This window comes from Strigops habroptila, chromosome 1 (genome assembly GCF_004027225.2).
Source record: "Strigops habroptila isolate Jane chromosome 1, bStrHab1.2.pri, whole genome shotgun sequence".
NCBI classification, from domain to species: domain Eukaryota; kingdom Metazoa; phylum Chordata; class Aves; order Psittaciformes; family Psittacidae; genus Strigops; species Strigops habroptila.
Window position 1 is genome coordinate 103,318,380 of NC_044277.2, and position 27,320 is coordinate 103,345,699.

The window sequence follows — 27,320 nt, forward strand, 5'->3', positions numbered from 1 at the left end:
TGGGATTTTGGATCAGTCTGAAAAGTGCCAGAGACACACTCATCTCTCCCAGTTTTTGTTTATTTCTCTAGAAAATTCACAGCAATACATTCCATTGCCAGCTTTACTGGAGGATTAATGCATCCTCTCTGCTCGTCTTCTGCCATCACATAAGGGTACACATTAGACAAGAGGAGTCGAGTTCAAAATCCACATCTTAATTTGCACGAGTATCCACTTAGATTAAAATTAATTTAGCTCACACTGTAAAGCACTGCATCTTTTCATGAATGTGCTTTATTCTCTTTAAATAAAGAGGATGGACTCTTACATAGATCTATTAGTATGAACCGAGACAGGAGAAAGAAAACAAAATCATACCTCTGGTTTCATAAACATACCAGAACATTCCATTTTTCTCAGCAAATTTAATTCCAGGTGGACAACAAAGGACAATGTGGTCGTCAGAGCACCAGCTGTGGACCCAAGAGGAGCAGGAGCAACACTCCCGTCCTGCCACTGACTCCCAAGATCTCAGAGAAATCACTCCTGCCATAGAAGAGGTGGGAATACCCGATAAACTTTTATTACATCCCATAAATTATGCACTATAGGGACAGGATGCAAACATCCACAGATACAAGTTTTATGTCTAACAACTCCTGTGCAAACATTTTAACAGGCTCATTTCAGCTGCTTAATACACCCCTGCTTCCCAAACTCATCAGTGAGCTTCAGGTCCAGGCTGCCTCCTGCTCAGTGCCTGCAAGGCAGCCCTGCCTACACCCAGGCCCATGCCTTCCTCCGAGCAACCTCCTGCCCGCAGAACTCTTCCAATCCAAAACCAAACCTGCGATGAAATGGCACAACAAGCTGGAAATTGCAGAATTATTAATGAGAAATGGGTAATTCACATCTTCCTCCAGCAACAGGCTCACTCCTTCCATTGTGTTTCTTTTCTATGTAAATTTACAAACCTGTGTGCATGAGCCAGTCCCTGCTTGCAGGCAATCCAACCTAAGAGGAAAGGATCTTCTACAAGAGCCAAAACACACCAACCACCTCCAAAGTTGCCAAAAGAAAACAAATGTAAATCACATAAGGTGGCCAGAACACACTACCAGGTCAAAGCCTGATTCTACCCGATACAGAAACACTTCCTCATGTAGCTTTTATGTTTAGTATAGGTACGAAATATTTGGTGTGACCTTGGGTGAGCCACTTGACAATGCAGGAGGGAGCGCTTGCAGACGGTAACATTTTCTCACACTTGGCCCCTCTGCTCAGTGGTTTTGGGACACGGACCTTCTCTCGACACAAACAGCACTTTCCGAAACAGAAGCAGTATTTTTCAAGGGATCTAGACATTGGTAACATTTTTTTCTTAAGTAGCATGATGGACCAATGCCACATGCAATAACATAATCAGGGAGACAAGACTCAAATACTGGCAAAATAAGAGGCACTTGTGAGCTGGAGGAAAGCATATTATTATTTTCAGTGTACACTGACAATTGCTGCTCTTAACTTCTAGTTTGAATTGAAGCTATACTGTAGTAAAGGAGGAAGATGACAGAGAGAAAAGAACATGAAATTGGTGAAAAAGACCAACAGTTATATTCAAATCTAAGCATAAAATGTGCTGGGTCTGCAGAATGCAGGCAAAGTGTTTCATCTTTAATTTACTTCTCTGCCCCTCTGACTTCAATGGCTCCAAGAAAACTTACAAGGAAGATTTGGGAGAGGGAATTGATGCACATTTTTTTAACACACCTTAAAGGAACAAATGACTAAAGAGATAGAAAATTATTTTAGAATGAAGTAATAATGAAGAGAAGAGATTAGACATTAGTTGATCCTCAATGGTTAATGGAGGGGAAAGGCAGGGGAGAGGAGAGCTTATACTGGTGAATGCTGAGGCCACAAACACCTCTCTTCCACATCCAATTTCACTGATGTGAAAATCTCCACGTGAAGGAACAGGCGAAAAAAGAGCTTAAGTGGGAACAGGGTGCAGAATGCCAAGTGCTACACTGAATAATTCAGATCCAGGCAGTGCTATTGGCCAGGCAAGAAAATCACACCCCCCTGCTAGTTTTAAAATCAAAGGCCAAGGAAGGATAAAAGGGAAAGACAACACCTCTTTAAAGCAGAGATTAGTGTCTGCGGTTCCCATTTCCCGACTTCCCACAATGTTTTGTTACAGCAAGAGAACTGGAGCTGGGGTACCGTGGTAGTGCTGAGGCATGGCACCATGCTACCCACAGCTGACCAAGAACCTGGAAAACATTGCTGCCTTTTTGACACCACTCCTTCAGCCCAACAGCAAGAGAAAGCCAACTCTGAAGCAGGTACTGACCAAACAAAACCAAACTGACTTCGTAAGAGTTGCCTTTGCAAGACTTTTTCAGCGCATAAGCAGTTCTTCAGTCATTGAAGCTGAGCGCAAGACCCCATTAGGGCTTTCACTTGAGTCTACATTACCACTGAACTCAACCAGGTTCTCTCCCCTACCTTTGCCCTTCCTAATCACAGCAATGCTTCTTCAGCACTGGCCAATGGGGCTGCATACACAGATTTCCAGGTGAGGGATGGGAGGCACCATAAGGAGAGGCCGTGCCCCTAGCACAGGGCGCAGTATTCTTTGGAGAAGGGACATCCAGCAAATTACCTTGCCTTGATCTTGCACAGCTAGAAGCAGTGCAAGTTATCAAGTTGCTTCCACAATTTTCAGACTACAGCTACTGCGTTAAGCTTGAAATAACTGTCCTGGGTGCATTTGGTAGAAAGGTGTTATAGTTTCTGGGGCTTGAAAGATGCAGTGATACTAAAATTACATCTGACTATTCTAGTGCAGCTGCACATGGTCAACTACTATTAACATTAAATTTTAGAAATGCTTCTCGAAGTAGGCCCTGAAATTTGACAACTAAAATACCTTCTCCTACAAGGCCCAAATGAGGAGTAACTTTGAATCCTATCTACTTTATCTTTAAGATGTCCTGGCTTTCTAGGAACAAGCACCATGTGGACAGAGCACACAATTACACCTTTGCTGGTGCCCAGCCTCAAACCATCTCTTCCATCCACCTCCTTCACTCTTGATAAATTAAGATAGACATCCCTTGGTTCCTTTCACACCTGCGATGCTTCTGCAGAGGAACCCACCCCATGGACAGGCACTATGCAAATCATAGCAGCAGGATCCCTGGGCTCAGCCCATTACCAACACTCCAAAACCTGCCCCTCTTCCATCTCAGCCTGTGTGCCAGTCCTGCTTCCCAGAACTGGTGAAGTAAGTTGATCTGCAAAGTGAGGAGTGCATGTGTGGTGGGGAAGGGGAGGGCAATGGTGGGAGGGAGAGAACAGAACAAAATCAAAACAAAAAACAAACAAACAAAAAAAACCACAAACAAAAAAAACCAAAAAAAAAACCCACAAAAAACAAAAAGTGAGGCTGGCCTGTTTCTTTCTTCTCTACCATCTATTCAGTGGCAGCAGGAGAGGTCTACAACTGTGTGTCACGTAAAGCACAAAAAAACCTGACAAGCATGTTTTAGCTGATGGAGACGAGAGTGGACAGGAGGCTGGTGACAGCTGAAACACAGGGAGTAAGAGACCTCCACTTTAATTGCCTGTTTTTTACTATCTCATCAAACAAGCAGGAGTGTTAGAGCCTGGATGGGCTGCTCAAAACCACAAGAAATGGCAGAAATTTCAGTGTGTAAATACTTCAGCTAACTACCCAGGCTGACAGAGATACTCACTCCTGTCCAGGGATACTTAATTTTTAACCCTGCCTGATCCACAAAAACCTACACCAAAAGGAATACGAAGAAGATGCTTCAAAATGGGGGGTGGGAGGGGAGGAGGGGAAAGAGGGAGTTAAACCACAGGCTGGGCAGGACCTGGAGAGGTGTTTATAAATAATGCCACTAAAAATAATACACTGCACACTCACATCTCTAACATAGCATTTTCTTCTCCACAGAACTGTGACAATGGTTATCTCAGTGGTATAATTATCTAGGTTTGATGACAGATTAAAAAAATATATATCCCAAACACCTGTTCAAGAGTTTTGTGTTTTTAAAGGCCACTGCCATTAACCTTGGGCCATGCACTTCATTGTGTTTAATTAGCAAGCTAATGAAGCCAGTTTTATTCCCTTTCTCAAGCACAAGAGGATAAATACAAGACAGTGAAAGAGGAGACCAGATCCATTTCCAGCACAGTTCACTGCTGCATGGCATTACTTAAACTTGCACCAAAATAAAAGTAATGCAATGGCTCGGGAAAACGTGTTAGCAATGCATTCTGCAAGACAAATCCTTTTACACCTTCTGTATTTTCTAAAGCTCATAGATTAAAACATGATTTCCGAACATTTGGGCTGCAGAAAAATTTGCAAACAAAGGGCTAAAAATAAACATAATGTTTTCCTCAATGAATCCTCAGTATTCCAAAAATTAAGTATAACAGATTTCTTTTTTTTTTTTTTTTTTTTTTTTTTAAAGAACAGCAGCCCGTGATTGCTTTGTTACAGCCAGCCAAGGTAGCAATGAGAGAAGCATCAACAATGGAGGTCAAGCAATTTTCGAAAAGCCCACCACTTTCTCAGAGTCCTAACATGTACACACACACAAAAGACATACTTCAAGCAAAGCCCGGTGCTACGAATCCCAGCAACACATTGCAACTGTGGGTATCTGAGGTTGTTTATTTTTTTTTCCTGGCTGAAGAGCTTTAGGAAAAACTGGACAATGAAGATCACATTGATAAATACTCATAAATAAAGGCTTTAAAAGAGAGGGAGGGATTTACAGAATTGCTAATGCACTGATTTAATGATTCCAGGGGACCTTTCCAAATAAACAATTACATTCATTTTCTAGGGTTTCTTTATTCTGTTTTTGGGGAGAGAGAAAAAGTCAGCATAGTTATGCCCTGTCAGATTATCTTTTCATAACATGATACATTTAAGAAGCTTTCAGGGTTATTTTTTTAACGCAATTGCTTTTTTCCTCCAACTTCCATTTCTACCACTATATGCACACAGCCATAGGATCGGGTTAAAAAACAAAACCAAATCAAACAAAAACCCAACCCCACACACAAAACAAAAACAAAATAACAAAACAAAACAAAAAAACCCAACCCGGAAGCCATCTCTTTTATTGAATCACCCGAGATAAAAGGATTCCAAGATATATGGAAAGAAAATACATTGACCATAAATCTCCTTTATGCACATAATAGAATTTTCCAGCCAAGAGAGCTGTTGTGATGATAGCAACGGCGAGCACCACGAATACTGATGGCACACACACACACCCCCCGCCTGCTTCTTCCAAAATACCTGCTCTCCCTCAGCACTGCTATGTAAATACAAGCCCGCACAACCCCCTTTCTAACACATGGAAACAAAGCTGCGTACAAGTGTCCCAGTGATCAAATAAAAAAGCCCAAGCTGGCTTTGCTCACCATCAAATTAATTTTTTTTTTATTTATTTTTATTGCCCGCTCCCTTTTTATTGCCTTCCCCTCCCCGCCTCACACTTTCGGTGTGACTTAAAAAATAATTAAGCGATGGCAGTGTTTATAATGCCAAAGGCAGGCGGTGGCAGTGCATATTTAATGGGCACTCGGAACAAAGGAAGCCCGGCTGCAGGAGCGCCCCGGGGCCGGCCCCACCGCCGCCCCCCCGGGCAGCCCCTTCCCCGGGCCAGAGGACACGGACACGCGGGGAACCCCTCCCACTCCCACCCGCTTTGCAATACAATGAAGCCGCGATGGCAAAGCCGCCGGGAACTCCCCGGGTGCCCATCGCGGAGCAGGGAAAGGGCACGGCTGCAGCATCGCCGCCTCCCACACCCTGCCCCCGGGAAACCCTCGGCAACAAGCAGCACCCCTCCCCGGCCACAAACAGCCCCCCACCACCCCACGAACCCAACCACCAGCCCCGAGCGAGGGCTGGGAAATGGAGGTACCGAAACAAGTCGCTGCCCAGCGCCGGGGCGGGGGGCTCAAATACGGAGGGGGGGGGTGTCAAGGGGTCATGGTGACCAAGCAAGGAGGGGGAGGGAAGGGCAAAATTGCTGCCGCCCCGGTTTATCCTGGGGAATGTGCATCAATAATAAAAAAAAAGAGGGGAAAATAATAATAATAATTACAAAAATAAAAACAAGGAAAGAAAGAGGGGAGCGTGGGGATTTCAAGCGTGCCCGCGTTTTCAATGCTGGGAGGGAAACAGGGGTTCTGACCCCTCCCGCCCCCCCCGAGGGCTGCGGGATGGACCACTCCATGGAGAGCCCCCCCCCGGAGGGGTGACTGGGGCTCCCACAGCTCCCCCGGCCGTGCGTGGGCTTTCGGCTAACTTCCACCCCGCGCCCCCCGGCAAAACGCGCACCCCGCGGGTTGGAGCCGAAGTTTGGGGGCCAGCCCAGTTCCACAAAATAAATGGGATGCAAAACACACTAAACAAACACGACCCCTCCACAAACGCCCCCTCCAGGGGGATACTCCCCCAGGCACCCCCCTTCCCGCCCCTCACACCCCCTTTATCCCAACTTTCTCCCAGCTCCCCCCAGCGCCAGCCAGCCCCAAACGGCTCGTTTCGCGCTAACAGGCAAAACCCGGCGGGACCGCGGTAGCCCGGGGGGCTGAGAGGGAATCGGGGGGGATCCTCTGAGAACCGGGGGGGAGCTCCTCTCCACCCCCCTGGGTTACACACCCGCAGCCCGGCAGGAGAGAGCGCACACATGGCCACTACCTGAGCGGCCCCACACCATTTCGGAGCAACCCCCGGGTCTCCTCCCGCCGCTCCCAACTTCTCCCCACACACACACGAGCCCCCCGCAACCTCACGGGCTCCCCCCCAGCCCCACTCCGGCAGCACCCGCCCAGAAGTAAATGCCCGTTTTTGTGAAGTTTCCTCGATATCGCGCCGTGTTTACATTGCCATTAATTCCCACAGGCTGCCTGAAGGGAACAAAAAGCAGCAGCACGGGAAGGCTCGTCCTGCGAGCAGGGAGAAAACGGAGGGGGGAGTGAGGGGTGAAAAGCAAAAAGAAAGAAAAAACAAACCAACCCCCCAATAATAATAAAGCAAATTAAGCAGATAGCGGTGGGGTTATACCCCAGTTTGCAGGCTCGCTGGCTGCTCTGCCCTGTTTCGGAGGGTGGCTGCAAATAATTGCATGGCCCATTCAATTCTGCATTTGGAGAGGCGACCGTAAGCCCGAGCGGGAGGTAAACACGCCGAAATGCACTTACCTGCACAGAAAGTTCCACAAAGCAAGGCGAAAGTCAGCCACGAAGCAATCATATTCCTTTACTTTTTTTTTTTTTTTTCTCCTCCTCGTGTGCCGCTCTATCCCCAAGGGAAGCAAAAATAAAAATATAAAGATCGAGAGAGTGAAAGAAGGGGGGAGACGCGAGGCTCTGCCCGCGCTCTCTCGCGCTTAAAAAAGAAAGAAAAAAAAAAAAAGGAAAAAAAAAAAAAAGGAAGTAAAAATCCTGGGGGGGGGAGGGGGGAAGGATGGGGGGGAGAGAGAGAAAAAAAAAAAAAATCGGATTTAATTCCTTCGCAGTTGCAAAATGTATCCAGTGGAGAGGAACAGCCCCGGACGGTTCGACCTGCTCCTGCCTGGCCCCGGCGTTCGCTCCGAGCTTTCCAAGAGTTTCTTTCCCTGGGCTTTTGTGCTGGGAGCGCGGCGTGCACCACACACCGACTCCCCCCCTCCCCTCACCCCCTTCTCCTCCTCCTCTTCCTCCTCCTCCTCCCAACCCAGCCCCTCCGGCTCCCCCAGCACCAGGGGCGAGCGCAGACGCGCGCACACGCGCACGCACACCCCCCTCCCGTCCCCACGGTGCACGCGCAGCCCCCCGTGCAAGGCGCGCGCGATGTCCGCGCGCGCGCAACACGCGCACACACACACACACACACACACACACACGCACCCGCTCCGCTTCCCCGCGCAACGACAGACGCGCTCCCGGCGCCGGCAGCGAGCGGGGCGGCAAGCAGCGGCGGCGGCGGCGGGACTTTGCGAGATGACCGGCCCCGCGTCCAGCGCGGGCGCGGAGCGGCAGGCAAGAGCCCGCGGAGGAGGCGCGCAGCGCCGGCAGCGTGGTGGTGATGATGGGGGGGGCGCTGGCGGCGGCGGCCCGCGGCATCGCGGGCTGCGCGGGGCGCGGAGCGAGGGGGCGGCGGACGCGGGGTTCGGCCGGGAGTTGCCATGTACGGGAGAGGGGGGGATAAGAAGAACAGAGGGAAAAGAAGCAGCTGGAGGGAAAGGGGAGGTTTGTTGTTGTGGTGGTGGTGGTGTTGGAGGATTTTTTTAATAATTAAAAAAAAAAAAAAAAAAAAAAAACCTGAACCGGTTCCAAAATGGCTTCTAAAAAAAGGGAGAAGCCAAAGCGGAGCCAGCGGGGAAACCCGGATGTTTGATACAAAGAGGCTGGAGCAGGGTGGAGCGGCGCGGGGGCTCCGCGGCCGCTGAGTGGGGAGCGGCGCTGCCCGTCACGGCCGCGCCCCGCAGAGCACCGCCCCCCGCGGGGAGGCCCGGGGGGTTGGGGGGGCAGGGAGGGGGGAAATGAGGAGGATGGGGTTGGGGGGTGAAGCTCCCTTTGCGTGCCCGCCGCATTCCCGGAGGAGAGAGCAGGACCCCTCGGGGGTGGGAATAAACCCTGTCCTTATAGAATAAATAATCCTTCTCTTCCAGGTTGGTGAGAATGTGTTTTCCCTGCCCTGGAGCCCCCCGCACCCAAAAAAGTCCCTCGACCCCCAGATCTTGCAGGAGCGATGGCACGGGGACAGTGTCCAGGAGTGCCAGGGCAGAAGGGCCACCTCAGCAGAATCAGTTCCCAGGCTGCTTCAGGGTTAATAAGGTTTTCTCTATTGCCAGGATTACAGGAATTGAACTCTCTCCACAATCTGTTTTAATAATACCATAACTAAATAATATGGTATTAGGGAGCACCACAAGGGGAAGGAAGAGGAAAGGAAGATGCTGAAGTTGAGTCCATCCCAAGACTTTGGATCTGCAAGGTCCGCTGGGGAAGGGGCTGTAGCACAGATGTGCAGCTCCCGCACACAGTGGTGAATCGCAGGTCACCTCCCTCCAGTTTATCTTATGGGGAGTAAGGTTGAAAATGTTTCTAAAATCATTTACCTCTGGAGGGAGGAGAAGAGTAAAAATGAATAATTCCTTTAAAAGTTTGAGAAGCATTTCATTCCAAGAAGAAATATGGGGTTTTTACAGTAAAGTTTGCAGGAAACTTCAGGAATCTTTTGTAAGGGCTTGCAGCGCCTTGGAAGCTGGAGTCTTTCTTTATATACATACAGCACTTGCGTAACAATGTCTTAACTGTGAATGAGATTCCTAGATGCAGTTGCAATAAACTGATTAATAGTATCATTCATGGTATCATACCTCATTCATATGTTCACTGTAAGTAAAGAGGAATACATTGGCAGGAGTATAGCAGTTGTGACTTCAAACACGATACTCGGGGGGAAAAGTTACAGTTAAAGCATGCACAACTGGGCAGTGCAATTGGTAAAGCTGCAAAAAATGTTCAAGAAAATAATTTTTGGAGTAAAAAGCAGCAAAACCAAAAAAGCTCACAGAGAGCTAGTGCTGGGCAGGTCTGTGGCACAGAAAAAGCAAGGTGGGTAATGTAACCCAGTTAGTCAAACCAAGGATGGAAAATATGAAGGAGATGTATCTGTCAGAGGGATGGGTCAGGGATGACCCATATTTATTCAGAAACAAGCACTCACAAATAGGGTTGTTTGGTTTTTTTAATCTGGAGACAGCAAGGACTGATTTTTGTCACCAGACACTCATGGGACAAGTCACTGAGAAGAGCACACAGGAAGCAAAAGGGAATGGAAAACGGTTAAATAAGGAGGAATGTCTGCCATGGGCTGCAGCCGCTTAGGATACATTGGGATCCACAAGAGAAGGGACAAATAATGGGTCAGTATTTCCTATAAGGTTGCTTATTTTATTCAAAAGCAAATAATGGGTCAATATTTCTGCGTATTTCATTCAATGAATAAGTTATTACAGCTACCACATGGCTGAAGTGTGGAGAAATGTGTGGGGCAATAAAATGTGACCCAGTGTTTCACTCTACCAGCATCCCCACAGTTAGCTAAAGCGAGACATTTAGTTCATACCAAGAAAATATTAGCCCTGGGGAGCAGGCAGCATGGCTAATGCAGTGATCACTTGGGCTGTGTCCCTGCCCAAACTGAAATGCTCCCTGGCCAGCGCTGATCCTATTTTTAATCTCTGTGCCGTGAAAAGCCCTGTTGCACAGTACCTGAATTTGCACTTTACAGGCAGAGACCTGGGAGCACGTTTGTCACACAGCTGTCATTGCTTTTGAGGAAACGGGTCCAGAGTGCTTGGGATGTTGTCCTAAAGCCACCCAATAAGATGTGGCCTTTTGCACTCAGACAGCGTGCTGCTTCATGGCGATGCTGTGAAGAACAGACTGACAAAGCGCTGGACCCAGGGCAGTTTTTACGCGGGGATAAATGGTACCCTAATTTCTCATTTATTAAATTTCAGCCTGTGTTGTGTACATTGTTTCACAAGGAGATGTTTACCCTCCTGAAAAGCTAAAATGTTTTCTCTAGTTGCAACATAAAAAGCCCAGGAGTGAGTATTGTCACGGGAGATAATGTTACAGCCTTAGCAAGATGACACTTAAAAACTTCGTCAGCCTCCAAGAATTTCAGAATAGCGATGAATGAAGGTAGCAAGTGTTAAGAGCAGGCAGTGCTTGCAAGAAGTGTCCTCACAAGCGGCATTTTCAAGAGGTTTTTTCTGTTCCCAGTTACCATTAGAGCTGCACAGCTGAGACCATTTTTAAATAATCATACCTACCAGTTAAAAAACCCTCCTGCGCTAAAATAAATTTTAGCTAAGATGGCTTTATGCTTTGCAGCCTCATATGACACTCCATCTTTCTCGTGTGACTGTTGTAACAAGTCAAATTCATGTATTTTGATACCCGGCACGTGATAAAGATACTTGGTTCACTTAAGCCTGTACAAAACTGCAGTGCTCGCACGTCATTTATCTTAAAATCCTATTGTAGCTCTCGTGAAATGTAATTTCTTCAGTGAATGGAAATTTATACTGACAGAGGTGTTATAAAACATGGAAAATACTTGGGGAAGGGGACCCAACGCTTCCTTTATCTCTTCAAGTATTCAGTAACGGGGATTTGTTTTTCAGCTTGGCATTGGTTCGTTGCAGGTTACAGAGCTCTGGTGCAACCAAAGGGACCCGTTTCCAGTCTTCTTAATCAAAATTGCAATAACTGCAACAGGTGAGACATGCGTGCTGTGGCCCCGAGACAGCAAACCAGTTCACAGGCTGCGGTTTCCATATCGGTTCCTAAAGCTGCTTGTAGGAAATCACCCAGCCCAAAGAACCTCCTGGGATCCCAGCCTCTACCTTCCTATTTCAAAATGCATGGGTAAGAAAAAACAAGCTATATTCATAACCTTGAGTAAATAAATTGTCACTTTAACTACACATTTTATTGTAATTAAGTGCTTCCCAGTAATAAGCAACCCACACTATGAAGGTGTTTCCTAATATAACGGTAAGCTAAGTAAGTTCCCAGTTGTGAGCAGAATTAGGAAGCTTTTAAAAGCACAGACCAATTAATATGGGAGGGCCATGTTGCACAGTTCTCAACATGTGGAGGAAGGGTGGTTTTGCTAGAGAACTTTATCCTTATTTTCCAGAAATGCCATTGCTGTGTGGTCAGCATCTCACCTGCAGAATTTCCCAGTAGGGTTTATACGCAGCATTAGCCCGACTCTGCTGCTGGTGGCTTTGCGTGACTCTAAAGGGAACAGACCTAAGGCAGATTTAAACCTTCCCCAGCTTTCTACGGACTTGCTGCTGTCACCTCTCCATAATGCAGCTACAATTAACTTTGCTGGAATTTCTATATTTGAAGCAGCTTTAAATTCGAGCCTGAACTTACAGACGTGGATGCAGATGGTCTTTGCTACTGTCTGTATAAGCCCTTGGTTTTAGCACTAAAAAAGCCCACCCACGTTGACAAATTTGCCCTTTGCGGTCTGGCTTCAGTGCAGCCAGTAAAAATAGCGAGTGATACGACAGACAGAATGGGCCCTAAACTATATTTTTTGATCACTTTTCTTAGCTCCAGACTAAAGAGCAAGGCATCCCATGTTGACAGATTGGGGGGGAATATACCAAGCAAAGGGATCTGCTACCAAGATGCCCATAAACCAGCAGTTCTGCCATCCTCCAGAATGTGAACTTTTCCCTCGGTTTTTAGTTGTATTTTGATTAAAGTGTAAATACCAGCAACTGGCACATGTCAGACGGTGTCAGAGCCGCATACCAGAGCTTTCTTCATGTTCAATCTTTAGTGCCACTTTACTTATCCGTGGATTTTGTTAGGACTTCTGGGGCATAGCTCATTATTTTTACCACTGTAACCAGCAGAGTGGTCATATAATTATTTCCCCTTAAATCCAGGAGAACTTGTCTGGCTTATTGGGCAGGGAGCTTAATTGTGAGAAGGCTCTGGAGGACAGTTGGCACTGCATGATAGCTATACCGTTAGCATGTTACCCGCCCCTGAAAAGGAGAATCCAAGCTCTCATCCATACCCCCAAATCCTGCCGGCTCACCGGGTACCGAAGCACTCCCACACTTGAGTTGGAGACTTCTCTGCTCAGACAAGGAGGATTACGGACATCATATGACTAATTCTGCAATGACGGTATATGCTTAATTGGTAAAGGACTGCATTTTGTATCTTTTTTTAACCTGGGACATAGCGTCAAAGGTCTGCCTGATGTTTGAGGTTCATTTCAGGTATTTTCTTCATTGAGATTCGCTGTACCTAAGGTTACTGTGACCTCCAGCTTTGTCTTGTGCCCTTCAGCACTACTATGCTTCTTATTGATGAGAAACCAGTATTCAAATTCCCCTGAAACATCAGGCTGTGCTGCTCTCGCAGCTCACAGAGAGGCTTCCCTGAACCTCAGGTATAAAAGCTCTGGCTGTTGCAAAAGCCAGTGGCCAGAAGTCACAAAAAGCATGATATTTACGTAAGTGGACTGTGATACCAAACTTTAGGCATTCATTTTAATGTCCTGCTTTCAAGATCTCTGCCTCAGTTTCTCTGTAAAATGCAAATACAGCATTGGTGATGCTTAGCTCATTAAAAAAATAAATACCTCGCTAACTTCTAAGAGTGTGTGTTGCAGCAAGTTAAAGTCAATGCATCTTAAATTCAGTGGAAGATGTTTCTACCAGCTGATGGTACTTAACCATTCAAACAGATTACCAAAAGCCACAGCAGCAAAATCCCTTCTGCTTGAAATGTTTAGGACTGCCTGGATGTCTGTCAGGAAAATGTGCTCCCAAATCGGTGGTAGCAACACTGGAATCACTTCTTGGTGACAATCCTGGTGACTGTAGCAGCCTCCAGTAATGGCAATCTATTAATCTCTTGCTCTGTGCTCGTAAAGCACTCTGTCCTCCCATTAAAAGCTGAAGGTAAATAAATACAGGTCTCATCATCAGATGATTTTGCTTGCATAGAGGTTACCTACAGAGCCTCTACATGAGATGGACAAGCAGAAGGGCGAAAGAAAATCTTCCCGTGCTTGGTGTAAGGCTAGCCAGGGCACAATGCTGTGAGCTTGGTGCTCAGGAGCTGCTGAGTCGCACTGGTCTTTCCACTTTTCTGTGCCCAACAGCCAACGTTGCTGATACCAGCTGGGGGTAGCAGGAGAAGAGCAGGGTGTTAAATCTCCTCTGTGCTGGCATGTGTTTGGACCAGGCTAGAGCAGCATTAAGTGCTGCACTCTTTTGGGTGGCTACCAGCATATCCCATGGAGTTTTGCCACACCTAAAAAAGAGCCTGGGAATATAACAGCCCTTGAATCTGCAGAGTGAGAACAACATGTTCAGTTACTGCCCTAAGACTGTTCCCTAACCCCGCCCATTTAAGTTACTGTCCTCTGTAAAACAATGCAGTAGGTATTTACCCACATTGTCTTCACCTGTTGATGTTTTACCTGAAAATGCAGTGCAGGTGTTTTAAAATGCGTATGGTGGCTACAGCAGCCTAGAGCGGAGGCCTGTCATCTCTCCAGCTCATTCACCTTTCTCCCTCCCCAGGTGTTCCATTGGCAGAAGAACATCTTTCGAATTCCAATATCTTATTTAAAAACCTAGACTTGGGGGTTTTGAACTGGTTGCAATTAAGCTTTAACAATGGGAAGGTTCAAATGGATGTGCTGTGCCCCTCTTTGAAATGGCTTTGCCTAAGAAAACCATCTGTATCTCCCCTGCAGCCAGCCGGTCTATGCTGCAGGCTTTACTTCCAGTACTCTTACCTGTGGCGTTGTGCCTCCTGACACGCTCAAGACATGTATGGGAGGACTAATAAAATATGTCCTGGAGTGTTTGGTGTATATTTAGAGTTTAACCCAGATTATTGGCCTTTGTCCCAGATTTCAGTGGTTAGGGCATAAGAATGCACGGTGAGGCCAAGTGCTTCCTGCATTGCTTTCAGGAAGGCTTTAATCACAAAAAGTACCCTCTCAGAGAAGGCAAATAATTAAGCTTTTGTGGCACATACTCTGCTGCCATTAGCAGGAGGCGGTAAACACTCAAGACCACAGTATAAATAGAGCTAGGCAGATGCACTAAGCTTTAAAGTGCAACATTACTGTGTTACATGGTATTGAGTAATGAACTGGACATGACTAGCAAGGTAGTTTTCCTTTCGTCTTTATCGGGACTGGAGTTTGTTTTTTACATCATAAAGTGTCTTGTCTTTGCTGCTCATCAAGGGAAATGCTGGTGTAAACCGCCTGGATGAAACTCATCCCACACTGTGGCAGCTGGCAGTGCGCAAGTGGGGATATTCATCTGCCATCTAGTCTATCCTACTCATTTCGGCAGTGTTTATTCAACCTGGCTCTTCCTGTAGTACTGGGCGCTACACACAGGGCATCACGAGATTTGCCTGAAGAGTATTTTCCCTCCTGCGTAACTTCAAGCCTTCCCTCAAGCCAAAACCTGCTGTGGTTTGGTCCTTGCTGAGCATATTGGGAAGGGATTGCTCCTTTTCTCTCTGCTCCAGCTTTTGCCCCTTAGAAGATTGTCTCTCTTCAGCCTGCCATACCCAAAACAAGCCAATTCATTTGTCCCTTCCTCATATTTCTGTCTGCACAGCATGACCCTCACTCCATCCCTTGGGTTGCTTAGCCGTATCTCAGGCTAAATTCCCTTGCTGAAGTCCTAGATTCCCCATGCCACCATCTCTGGCATGTGCTCTTCAGTTCTGGGGGACAGAAGAGCCCAGAACTATGTTCAGCCCTCCAGTTACACTGCAGGTCTTTGGGATCATGAAGGGCTCCCTGACAGACTCATCCAAGCAATTTTTGGCTTTCACAGGCTTCCACCTTGGTATTACCTCTTTACCTTCCTATCGACCTCTTCTTGCCCAGCTGCCCTAATGCCCTTTCTCAGACTGGTTCCTTAGCTTCACAGCATAGGACATACCACATGTCATAAAAAGTATAAAATATAAAAACTGTTCTGTTAAGAATCCAGCCACTGCTTCATCAATTTTGTAGGGAGACAGGAGTGACGCATTGCCGATACAGATGCAGGTAAAATCCTGCTGCACTCAGTCACACCTGTGCTTTCCTTCCCAGCGCTCCCCAGCGTTCAACTCTTGGACATTTTGGCATATTATCAGTGATAAATGTGTTCACAAGCGAGAGCAGCCAGCCCTGCAGGCTGTGATGCCAGGGTATTGTGGGTTCCTGGCATGGGCAGAATGAGACAGAGATATTTTTGTAGTCAGCCTCAAGTTTTTATCTATTTATAGTTATCTTGGTGACCCCTAAATTGGGATTAGGTCGTTTGGCAGGAAGACTGCACTTCGTGTCTTGACTTTCCTGGCCCCTTATCCATCCAACACTCTTTTGCTCTCAAAGCCACTGATCTTGTCCTTTATTTTTGCCACCAAATGCCACTCATTTGTGTTGAGAAGCAGGAACAGGCAGCAGGGAAATTATCAGTAATCCAGCAAGCAATCAACCTCATTTTTAATCCCATTTTTTGTGGCCTGTTGATGCTGTGGGATGATACATGGACCATTAATTATTCATCTACAATAGTTTAAATGATTGCAAGTGGCTACAAACACCAGATTTGAAAGGAATTCAATAATAATGGAGGGAGAAAAAAGATTTTTTTTTTAAAAACAAGGATGGCATGGGACAGGGATGAAAAGGTGCAGGACATATGGGAGAGGTATTGATTGGGGGTATTCTGGTGGCCTAGGTTCCAGCTCAATCTTCTGCAGGATCTCTGATAGGCTTTGCTTTACTTAAGAGGTAAGTCCTGATCAGAATGGGAACGACAGGCTTTATCCACAGAAGTAATTAAAATGTTTCACTCCCTGGCAGGGGAGTTAAAATCAATTTCTCAAATACAAGATGAGGAGCAACTGGCCAGGCTGCTGCCATGCGGAAAAAAGATCCAGGGCTGTGATGCTTGGGAGTACAGCAGAAATCCAGTCCTGCAAAAATCCAGCAGTCCTCCTGGGATGCCTGTTCAGAGGGGCATGCTGCAGAAGGCATGAGACAATCTTTCCATTAAACTTGGCAGTGGTGGCATCTTGGCTTAAGAACAATTTCCACACTTCAGGAAAGATATGGGTCAGCAGGGAAAAGCCCCAAGAGGTGCAAAAAGAATGACTGGAGTTGTAGAAAACCTGCCTTTGAAGAAAGGGCGAGAAAGAGAGAAGTGTGTGGTCTGAAGAGGGGACCAAGCTGAGACAAAGCAAGTTGCCAAATACATGCAAGGCTGAAGCAAAGAGGAGCAGCATGGTGTATCCTTGTACCTTCTGCAAGTAGGGCAAGTAATGGCCTTTAGCTGCAGCAGAAAAGATGTAGATAAAAGATAGGAAAAACTTTACAGTGCTATGGATAGTTCAGCACAGGGGTTTTCCCACAGGCTGTGGAATTGTCATTGCAGGCAGGTGTTAGAGATCTTGCAGGGATGGTTGAGGTATTGTTGATTGTACTGGGAGCCTATTAGAAGGCTTTATCAAACTACTTCCTCCAGTTGCCACTGAAATCATTGCAATTCAGCACTTTAGCGTTTGGGAAGACCTGCCACAATAGCAATCCCCTGTTTGCAATCAAGCGGATTGCCAGAGCAATCCCATGCATATTTAGCTGATGTGCGGCTCCTAGGATTGTAGGGGTGCAGAAACAGGCTAAGAAATAAATGTGCTGTAACTGTAGAAGTTGGTTACTCTAGAGCATTAAAAGTCCAGCCTTTCTTTGACAAAAAAATGCTGCACATGAGCTTTTCCATGTGAAATATTGCAGGGAAATCTCAGTTATGTTTAGAGATGCCAAAGGAAATCTCGTTAGAACCCACCAACAATGATCTGTTATAAAGGGAACAGGAGCAATTTGTGAGTTCTCGAAAACCAAGGTCCATCTCTGTTCTGCCCCTGTCCTCACTGCTGCTGTACTGTAGGACATAGATTTCTTCAGAGAAGGATCTGTGCCTTCTTGCTCAGTTAGCTCTTATACATCATATTTTATTTATTTGCTGGGAGACTTGAATGATGAGCAGCAAACACTCTTGTTCCTACTTTAAACACGTAGAAACAGCAGTACAGTGAAATAAAATGACTTGTGCAGGGTCACAGAGCAATTTTGTGGCAGGGCTAGGACCAGAACCCAGCTTCCTTGCTCCCAAACCCATGTGCCAGTCTTCAGCTCTTCATTGACCCTTAATTTTAATCACCTTCCATGGAAGTCTAATTGGCCTCTTCCAGTTGACTTCCATGGGAGTAATGCCAGGTATCAAATGAAGTCACTGGGAATACCAATGCAAAAGAAGCCAGTATTAGGTGCAAAGAAAGAACTGATGGAAGGGAAAAAGTAGATTTTAGAAAAAAAGGAATAAGTTCTAGTGCTGCTTCCATAATATCATTCAGCCTTTAATTTGTGCCTGCTCAAAATTAAAAAAAAAATAGATTGCTAATATTAATAGATGAAATGAATCTTGAATTTTATAATAGTGGAGGAAATGAAAGGACCAAAGTAATATTGTGTTGTTAACTGAGATTTTAATAATGATTCTGTCCTCACTTGGTGCATTTGTTCCACAGAAAGTAAATCATTAATGAAGAGGAGGGGAAAACAGTTTGATGATGATAGATTTTTGAAAGAAAAGTTTAATTTTGCTTAACTTCTAGAAACTCTAAAATATGCCTGGAGCTCTAAAACTAAAAGACAAACACCTCAAAACCAGTCCACAAAGATGGGATTTAGTCACGTGGCTAAGACTGCGTGGGGTAGGATGGAGCCATGTCTACGGCTTCTCTCCGAGAGAGCTGAGGTGAGTGGAAGAGGATGGTCATAGATCTTGGTTTTGATGGAGGAAGGAAGGTTTGAAGGTTTGCTGTTGGTTGGTTGCATTCTCATAGCTATTTCTGAATGGCATCTGGAGAGCAGTAAGGACATCATTCTCATCCTGAAACAAAGGATATCTAACTGGACTCACCCTATGATTTCTGTGGGCTTCTGCAAGATCTGCTTCTACAATATTCTCTACAGGGGATGGGTGGATCCAAACCACTCTGTACTGTGTGTTTGACTTCCCAGGTGAAGAAAGAGCCCGCCAAAGCTAGCGTGCTCAGTAGTAGCTCTTGAACTACCCACCACTATCTTCAGCCACCTCCAAGGAGTGCCAGAAAAAGAGCTGCCTGGAGCAGCAGCCCATATCACACCAAACCCCTGGGTTCAAAGTGTCAAGCATAGAGAGGATCATGGTCTCACAGCAGTGGAGAAGAAAAGCATTTGGTGCCTAAGAAAAGGAAATATGGAACATACATGCCTGCATGTGCATGAAAGAGATGGGGGAAAAGACAGAATTCCCCTGATTCCTTAATGAGCACAGCACCCCAACAATGAATGTAGAAATATGCAAATTAAATGACATTTTGTATTTAAATTATCAAATCAATAAGGAGATGTAAACATTAAACAACATTATATGAGAGCCTGGAGTGTCACCACAAAAATTAAGACTATGTAATTAAAAGTACAATGCAATTTATTTTTATATCGTTCTTCATTCAAATCAACAAATCTTATTACTTGCCCAAAAATGTAAAGCAGGCTGCAAACTAATTCAAAAGATGAAGACAAAGTGGCTATTGAAAAACCTATGTTTCTTGGTCCCTTATATCTGGCAGCAGTCATGATTTAATATTTTAACTACTGTAATAGGTTATACTGCTGAAGAAAAGTACATTAATTACTATGAGAAACCTAAAAAAAATATCTAATTAAGAAGAATAAAATCATTCTTATTGACTGGGAAAAATAAAACTATGTAAAGGGAAATGAAGGATGAAAAAACTGAAGACGCACAAGTATGAATAAATGTAGTCTGCACAGAGTAGAAAGCACGCTTCTGCAGTTGCTGGGGGGTGTGGATTTGACTCTGGCTGGAGATCACGGTTTGCCGTGGCTAAAGCTCTCCTCCACTATCTCACCTACTAGAAGCACCTTCTAATTAGCTGCAACACAGAGTTTGCTCTGAATTGAGCTCAACATGTCCATGCAGAGCCAGCCCCACCGGCTGTCTGAAACAACAGACTAAGAACATGAGATTGCACTGCATTTCTGAATATAGTGTAGGTAACGAAATAATTGTCTCAATAGTTGGCATCCTTCCTAAAGAGTCACAGAGGGCACGTGTAAGAAAGCAGTCCTGTGCCCCAAAGCATGCAATACGTCATGCCTGGGGACACCATAGGGATGAATTGCCATGGGCAGATGTGAATCTGCCTTTCAAGTAGCTGCAGCCCTTTAAAGTAAATTAAAAGGAACTTTTCTGAGTGAAATATCCACCACCTTGTTTGCTCGGCCACAGCTAAGGTCGTCTTTTGACTTTATCCCCAAGTAGCTGCCCTAAGGAGGCACAACACCCCATCGAGTACCTTCACAGGATCCCCAGGGATGCAGGGCTGCTTGGGAGCAGGTGCATCTTATATCAGCCAGAAACAGCAGCTAAAAATGTGAGGAGGTGTTTGACTATTTTTTCCAGATGTGAAACTGGATGGGACTGTGTGTGGTTTTGTCATTGCCGGGACTGGATTGTGGGGCTGTGATTTTGAGCTTTTATCCCAATTTGGAATAAAAGCATGTTTATTTCATGCTCTTGATCATCCTTGTGATGAGAAAACTTTTTTTCTGCCCAGCTTTACTGCCCTCATTCTTAAAGATCCCACCGATGTCGAAATGTCTGTGGATGTTAAAAAGAAGGGGGAGGATGCCATAGGTCAATAGCTACACTAAGTGTTTAAACAAATACATGCAGTTTAATTACTTCAGCTGATACTAGTAGTATTAATGCCTTTTCAAGCCAGAAGTTATCCTTTGATCACTTATATTTACTTCACATATAAAATAGACTACAATAATTTGGTCAGTTACCTTATACTGAATCCAGTAACTTGTTCATCATTAATATCGCCAAATATGAAAAATTAGTAGTATAAATATTGCACAACCCTTCCAGGACTACAAATCTTCATCAAAGGCAAGAGGAATTGTCTGAGGAATAAGGACTTCAAGATTCAATGAGTGCATATCATGCCAGAGAGGCAGAAACTAACTGAAGTCTTGAACCAAATTATGCTATTATGGATGTGTGCTTGCACAGAAAGCCAGCGAATGGGCACTACAGCACCTCAGCTATATTTTGGTGGTGTTACCGATACCTGAGTTACGCAGCTTTTTGCTCAAAGGTAAGCACATTCTCCTTTCCCACCTTTACCCACAGGAAACAAGGTTGCAAAGCAATAAGCATAGGCAGGAGTTGTTTGAAGAAGGTTTGGTTGACTGGGGGTTATTTTGCAGCACAGAAACATCCAAGCAGTAATGCCTGTTGATTAGCAAAGCATTTTGATGTTGAAGTTTGCGAAACACACAAAGATTAATCATGAGAAGTATCCCATAGACCAAGGGTGGCAGAAACAGCCTTTAGTTATAAAACATTAAAAAAAGCAAAGTTTAAATTCACTCTTTGAGAGAAAGATAAATGGGGTTTTTATGTGGTAGCATCTGAAGACCATTTTATCAGCACATGCCGTACCCTAAATGCTCTACTAATCCAAGATCCACAGATATAAGAACTTTGTATAGTCTAGGCTGCGCTCCTGCACAACCAGACACTCAAGGCTGATGCAATCCCAATGCACAGGTCACATACTGCATTTTGAGTGATGTGGTTGTGACTCAGGAGTGGAACTGGGGGGGTGGAGCCTGGGGACACATGGGAGGGCCTGGGGCTGTGGGGTGTTGGTCAGGGGTGGAACGTTTTAGCCACCTGAGTGGGGGACAGCCACTGTGCTCTGGCAGCCCTCAACCCAACCATAACTCTCTTTGCACTACAGGATACAGAATGAGCTGTACCTGCAAATGCCTGGGATACATCAGGGCAATGGAAGGTCATGAGGGCAGTAGTGGGATTAGACTCACCTAATTTCAGAGTAGACTCCTAAATGCGAGCTGTCACACTGAGCTTTCCAGGAAACACGAAGAAATAAGTGGGTTTATTATGCAATTCATCTGCTGTTTTGACCATCTACTTTAGGAAGAGATGAATCACCATAGACTCCATCGACAGTATTGACTGGCTCTCCATTGACTAGCAAGGGAGCCACAGGTGACTAGCTCAAGTGCAGATTTCTGCTTTAGTCGGGCAAATCTAGAGTGCTTCATGCCCATAGTGTGAGACTTGGCTGCTCTGAGTAGCTCAGACTGTGATATTTCAGTCAATAACTTTTGTGGCAAGCACAGTATTTATGGAGAAGTGCCACCTACCAGGAGGAGTAGACAAAAGAAATAGCATGTGTGAAATAGAGGTGCCCCATGATCAGCAGGGAATAAAGTCTGTGTTTCATGCTCCTACATTACATCCCTCAAACCTTGTGTCTCTTATAGGAGGTTTCCATGTCTTCACAGAGAGATTAGTTCAGGTATGAACTAATCATACTGATGTTTAGTTCATGATGATTGCTGTCATCTCTCTCCTGCAAACTGAAAGGGTCCTGTTGAAGCTGTATCTCATCCCCCTGTGGCTATTGCTGTACCATATCCTCAGTGCATCATCCACTTCTGAGGAAGTCTTGGGTCACCAGGAAAGAAATCCACTGGGTCATCAAGAAAGTGTATGCTTGAAAGAGAGAAAAAAAACATCAGTCTGTAGGAGTGTATGCCATTAAAAGTAAAAACCAGCCTACACATGTAAGAGTGGCAGCCTCTACAGTGTGGTGTACGTCCACACACTTAGCCCGTTGTTTCAGAAACCATCTCCTTTCGTCTGTGATCACTCTCGACTGTTTGCAGTCTGTGTGAGGTGACGTGCATAGAATATTACTATGAAAATGTGCATTCTTGTTAATAGGTATAGTTTAGGATGATTGTTAGCAGAGCATAAGGCCTTATTGATTGAAAGTGGCATATGGCAAGGATGTATAATGATTCACTTTGGCTGCTAGTTTGAAATCCTATTCATGGATGAAAAAACCCCCACTCTCCTTTGCAGTCAGGCTTCATTCTTTCTGCAGCGTGTTTTTCAAACTGGGCCATTTTACAAGTGATCCATAGGAGAGATTTCCTGCTGTCCTGGGTGTGTGCTCAAAGCTCTTTTCAGTCCTTCAAGGGCAGGTCACAAGAACAAAAGCTGAAGTTATCGTATGCCTCCCTTTGAGGAAAAGGTTGGTTGTCTTGCAGCTCTCTCCTCTAAAACTCCTTTTCAGGGCATTTAGTGTTTATGAAAGGTGGTAGACTTGAAAACCTGATGCATGGTAAGTGACAGCAAGAGGAACAGCCAGAGCAATGTCTATTTTCCAGCGGCATGCCTTGGTGTCTGGTGGGAGAGTGGGTAAACCCCCACTTGTGGCAACAGCCTCGTGGAAATGGTTTTGACATTTTTATCAATTGCATTTTTGAAAGATGAAACTACCAGGGCTTCAGCAAGCTATAGTAAAGGTGAGCGCTCCTCCAGATCCAGCTTCTCTTCACCAGGGGGAAAAATACATGTTCTTACATGGCATTAGTAAATACAAAGTAATTAACCCAGTAAAGGCAAAGCAGCTAAATTAATATATGTGAACTGACAGAGATAAGCCCTGAGGACCTCATCCATCTTCCATGTATGTTAGCAGGTCCAAGCGAAGCTGGAGTTGTCTCACCTGGTTTGCCATGTGTAGATTGACAAGATAAGCACAGATCTTGCAGCTGGGTAAAAGAGGTACCTTGTGAGTATTGAATGCCCACCCACCACATAACTGCAGGATGTGTTGAACCTCAAAAGGGGTGTCCTGAAGGACAACATCTCGTAGTGACACTGCCCCGGTGCATCATGCGACTGATGTTGATACTGATCCCAGCACCTGCTCCCTCACCACTGCCAGGAGGGCAGCGCTGGGAAGGGTTTTGCTAGGTTGGTGGAGCCATGGAGAAATAGGTGATCCCAGCAATCACTCAGAGCTATCATGCCACCTTCACCATACAGGGGGAATCTGCAGACACTGGTCCTAACCCACCAGTGGATCAGCTCATCTGGGAAGATATCCAATGTAGGGAAAGTGTGATCTCTGCCCATTCCTGTAGCCATCTCCCTGACCGTTATCTGGCTGGTTTAATAGTATATGTTCAGTGATATCTGGACATTTTTCTTGGCAACAGCACCATGAATGATTCAAATGGCATTCTCCTCGCTACTGGAGGTACAGCCATGGTGTTTCCCTCCCAGCAAATAAAGAGCAGAGTTTTCATATATGTGTCTTCTGGGAACTAATGCTTTCTAGGAATTGCTTACAAAGAATTAAATAACCCATTTGATTGTCATCCAGAAGCCCTGGGCTTACTACACGATCTTGCATGATTCTTTTTTCCAGGGAGATACTTCTTCAAGATGGTCTCGAGGATTTGCCTGTGGTAGGCAAAACAGGGCTCCCTTGAATAAAATAACTCTGAACAAGCAAATAAACTGAATGCCTTTCATTATACCTGTCACCAGTTTATTTACTCCATGGCCTCTTTCTGCCATAAAAGTCTTGAGTGATTTCAGCATACTAAAACATCTGCACTCATTTTCAGAAAATAACAACAACTGCCAATGTATGAACTCACCATTTTCTCAGAACGCCTATTGTTCAGTGTCCGACCCTTATTGTTTCTCATCTCCTGTGAGTGGTTTACAATGAATTCCACTTTATTTACAGTGGAAAGCAAAATATGTCAGAGCAAGACAATCGACTATAAGCCTTCAGTCAATAACAGCTTATTTTTGTTCATGCTAAAATGTAGTCATTTCTTGCATTCATTGAAATCGGTGGCAAAATTCCCATTTGGAGGTATCTGTTTGGTCCTGTGCCAGATCCTGTGCTCCTGCTAAGTGTAAGCTAGTATGCCTTACCATACACCTTCTAAAACTGGATCCAACATGCATAGACTATCTATCTGACTTATATTTTCATAGGCTCCATAAGCCATCCTGCAGTGAGTGCTCACAGTTTAAGACCTTATATCAGGACAATACTTCAGCATTGCTCAGCTCATTTGCTGATTAGGTACCTTTGTAAGAGATTGAGCTGTTGACAGGTGAATCATCGCTGTCCCACAGTGTCTTAGTCTTTACTCTTGGTTTGTGGCCAACATCAACTCCCACTGAAGGTCTTTCTTATATAGTTTTCCGGTGAATGCTTTATATGGGGTCATCACATCTCAGAGATAAACACTGAAAAGCTGAAGCATGCTATTAAGCTTCTTAAAACATTAGAAAGACAATCATTTTGACAGAATAGATGTTAATCACACTTATATAAAAGCTTTTCATCTTCAAAGCATTTAACCAACATTAATTACATGTAATTGGCTTTTCCATGTACGTCATGCAGAACGCACCTTTCATGTCACTTGTCGCTGCTATCTTACCCAGGATTACTGAGAGAAAGCTGTGCCTCTTCAGTGCAGCATGGCTTCCTGAAGCCACCTGAGGCCTCATCTTGCAAATCACAAAGGGCAATATTTAAGACAGCAGTTGCACAGAATGTAGACACCTCAGCTGAACTGAGAGGTCTGTGGGAAAAAAACAATGCCAACACACTTGGGTGGCTTTAAAGTTATAAGTGTCTCCATTTCTCTGGCAAAAGCTTCTGAGGAGACTCTGAAGTTTTGCTGTTCCCCATGCCTGGGGATGTCTCTGTCTTCATTAAGCCCATCCAGGTCCCATACCCACACATGGGTGTTCACAAGCAGTGCTGCTTGAACGCCCAGGATGCCCTAGCGAGAAGGCAAGGCACCTTTGGACTCCAACAGCACTGCATTTGAAAGGCTACAGTGAAAAGAGAAGAGACCACATTTTCCGTAGTAACCTTGTCTTCAAGCACCCAATAAGTTGAAAATGTGGGTCCATTCCCTTCCTCTGTCTGAAACCCCAATCTGCCACCACCCTGTCATGTTTTTCTTGCATGATCTTTTCACTGAAACAACTGTTACATTCAGCCAGAAGCAACTTGAAAAAGCTAAGATTTTTATTCCAATTTACAGCATGTGTGAGACAAAAAAAAAGATTTCTTGTCCAGTGAACTGTCAGGATTCAGCTAGGAAATATGAATGCCACGTGTCCTTGGAAAAGCTGGCTAGTATTCAGGTTCCCTAGAGCTCAAGGCTGAAAGGAAGGGATTTTGGAAGCATTAGTCACACACACACACACACACACACAAAATCTAACAAAAAGGATAAGTCAAGAAAATTTCTGAGAAAAGCAAAAGAAAAAAAATTGTATATAGGGACAAATTCACAGGGAACTTTTCCTGGAGATGAGCACTGGATGGGAGGATAAGTTTCACAACAGATAAGAAAACAAATCTGTGACCAACAGCACTACCCAGGTCAGAGCCATAGGACCTTTCCTATAAATCAGAGATAGGTGAAGGTCCTGATAGATGTCTTTACTCTGTTTGGCTGTCTTTCAGAAGGTAGTATTGAAAGTGGTATGATGCTTGCTGTCATAGTGAATGTAGCAATGTTTACAAGCTGATAATCTCTGATCATATATGTAGCTAACAGAGCTAAAATGTGCCGTTAGCTCTGTGGTTCATAAATGGATGAAAGCTCCACCTGGCATTCCTGCATTGTGTTGAAGTAAATAAAGGTGCTTTCCCAAAAGCCCAGAATTTTCTTAACTTTTATTCTTAACCCTCAACTTTTACTCGTAACCATAGATAGCTACAAAGGCCAGAGACTGAGCTTCCCACAGGGCTCTTTGGGTCTGTGGATAATAAGTTTTAAACCTCTTGAACTGTCTTGCACATTGGAAGACTCTCCATCCTTCATTAGCATGTATTAGAGAGAGGGAGATGTACATGGTACAGGCAGGATGAGCAGAAAAACAGTCCTGCTGTGCGAAAGAGAATTCAAGGAGCCCAGGGACCTAACCCTAAATCATAGGGAGGCAGATTTTCAGAAAAGCATTTAGGTGGCAGATTCCAGTGCAAGCCATAATTGTACTCATAAATCAACAAGATCCTTTAAAAATCCCACGCAGTGTCACCTGCCCTCGGTAGCTAGAGTGGCTGTTTATTTTGCAGACATCTTCACAATTTCATTCTCAAGATTATAATTCAATTAGTGGTAACACAGTTCTGTCAGTAAATGGTTTAAGTGCTTTATTGGTTCAGAACTAGAAGACTTCACCTTGCAGGATTGAGCCCTGTTATCTATTCATATTTCATTTTCAGCTTCTACAAGTAACCCCAACCAGGCTGGGAACACTAAGTGCAAAGTTACGGGAGATGACTGTGGCAATTTCTGAATGACAAGAGCATGTAAAAGAAATGTCAAGAGTCTGTGTGCTTCAAGCTTTTATGTTTCAAGGAGAAACAAGAAGAAAGGAGGGACAATAAATCAAATGCAACAGCTTAGCATGCTCCATCTCTGAGACTTAACCTCTTGAAAGCCATGTCCCCGACACAACGCGGGCCACACTCCTTTGATCGGGTCCATTATTTTCTGCGAAGTGATGGAAGCAGCAGGGTGAGCTCCTCCATGCATGCCCAGGGGCCATGTATACTATGCTTTGCTTGACATGTGCTATGCATTTATGGGTTAACATCAAACATGAGCTGATTTATAATTTTTAATCAAAAAAGGATTATAACCTAATAAATCCTAATAACATATTCTGTCTGGAGGT

At 45.0% G+C, this 27,320-nt stretch overlaps 2 protein-coding genes across 18 annotated transcripts in view; one reads left to right on the forward strand and one right to left on the reverse strand.

The window, feature by feature from the left end:
• ACVR2B (activin A receptor type 2B) overlaps positions 1-7,696 on the reverse strand; it is a 98,269-nt gene extending 90,573 nt beyond the window's left edge. For 3 of the 4 annotated variants that reach the window (XM_030491840.2, XM_030491850.2, XM_030491830.2), the window contains exon 1: positions 7,255-7,502. In XM_030491840.2, coding sequence (XP_030347700.1) covers positions 7,255-7,306 — 52 coding nt within the window. In that variant the 5' untranslated portion in view covers positions 7,307-7,502. Of the gene's footprint in view, positions 1-7,254 lie in introns of all 4 variants that reach the window. The other variant, XM_030491860.2, reaches the window with a different exon arrangement.
• An 87-nt stretch (positions 7,697-7,783) lies between these two features.
• Positions 7,784-27,307, forward strand: LOC115610393. 14 transcript variants are annotated; one of them, XM_030491871.1, is made up of 4 exons: positions 7,784-8,073; positions 11,259-11,481; positions 18,298-18,440; positions 18,529-19,160. In XM_030491871.1, exons 1-4 carry the CDS (start codon positions 7,885-7,887, stop codon positions 18,577-18,579), a joined length of 606 nt encoding a protein of 201 aa, XP_030347731.1. In that variant the 5' UTR covers positions 7,784-7,884; the 3' UTR covers positions 18,580-19,160. The 14 variants fall into 14 exon arrangements, 6 of the variants coding, with proteins under 6 accessions (XP_030347731.1, XP_030347741.1, XP_030347765.1 ...); XM_030491881.1 differs by having other exon boundaries at positions 18,707-19,160; XR_003992221.1 differs by lacking the exon at positions 7,784-8,073 and adding exons at positions 8,303-9,965; positions 10,334-10,534 and having other exon boundaries at positions 12,525-19,160.
• The last annotated feature ends 13 nt before the right edge of the window (positions 27,308-27,320 follow it).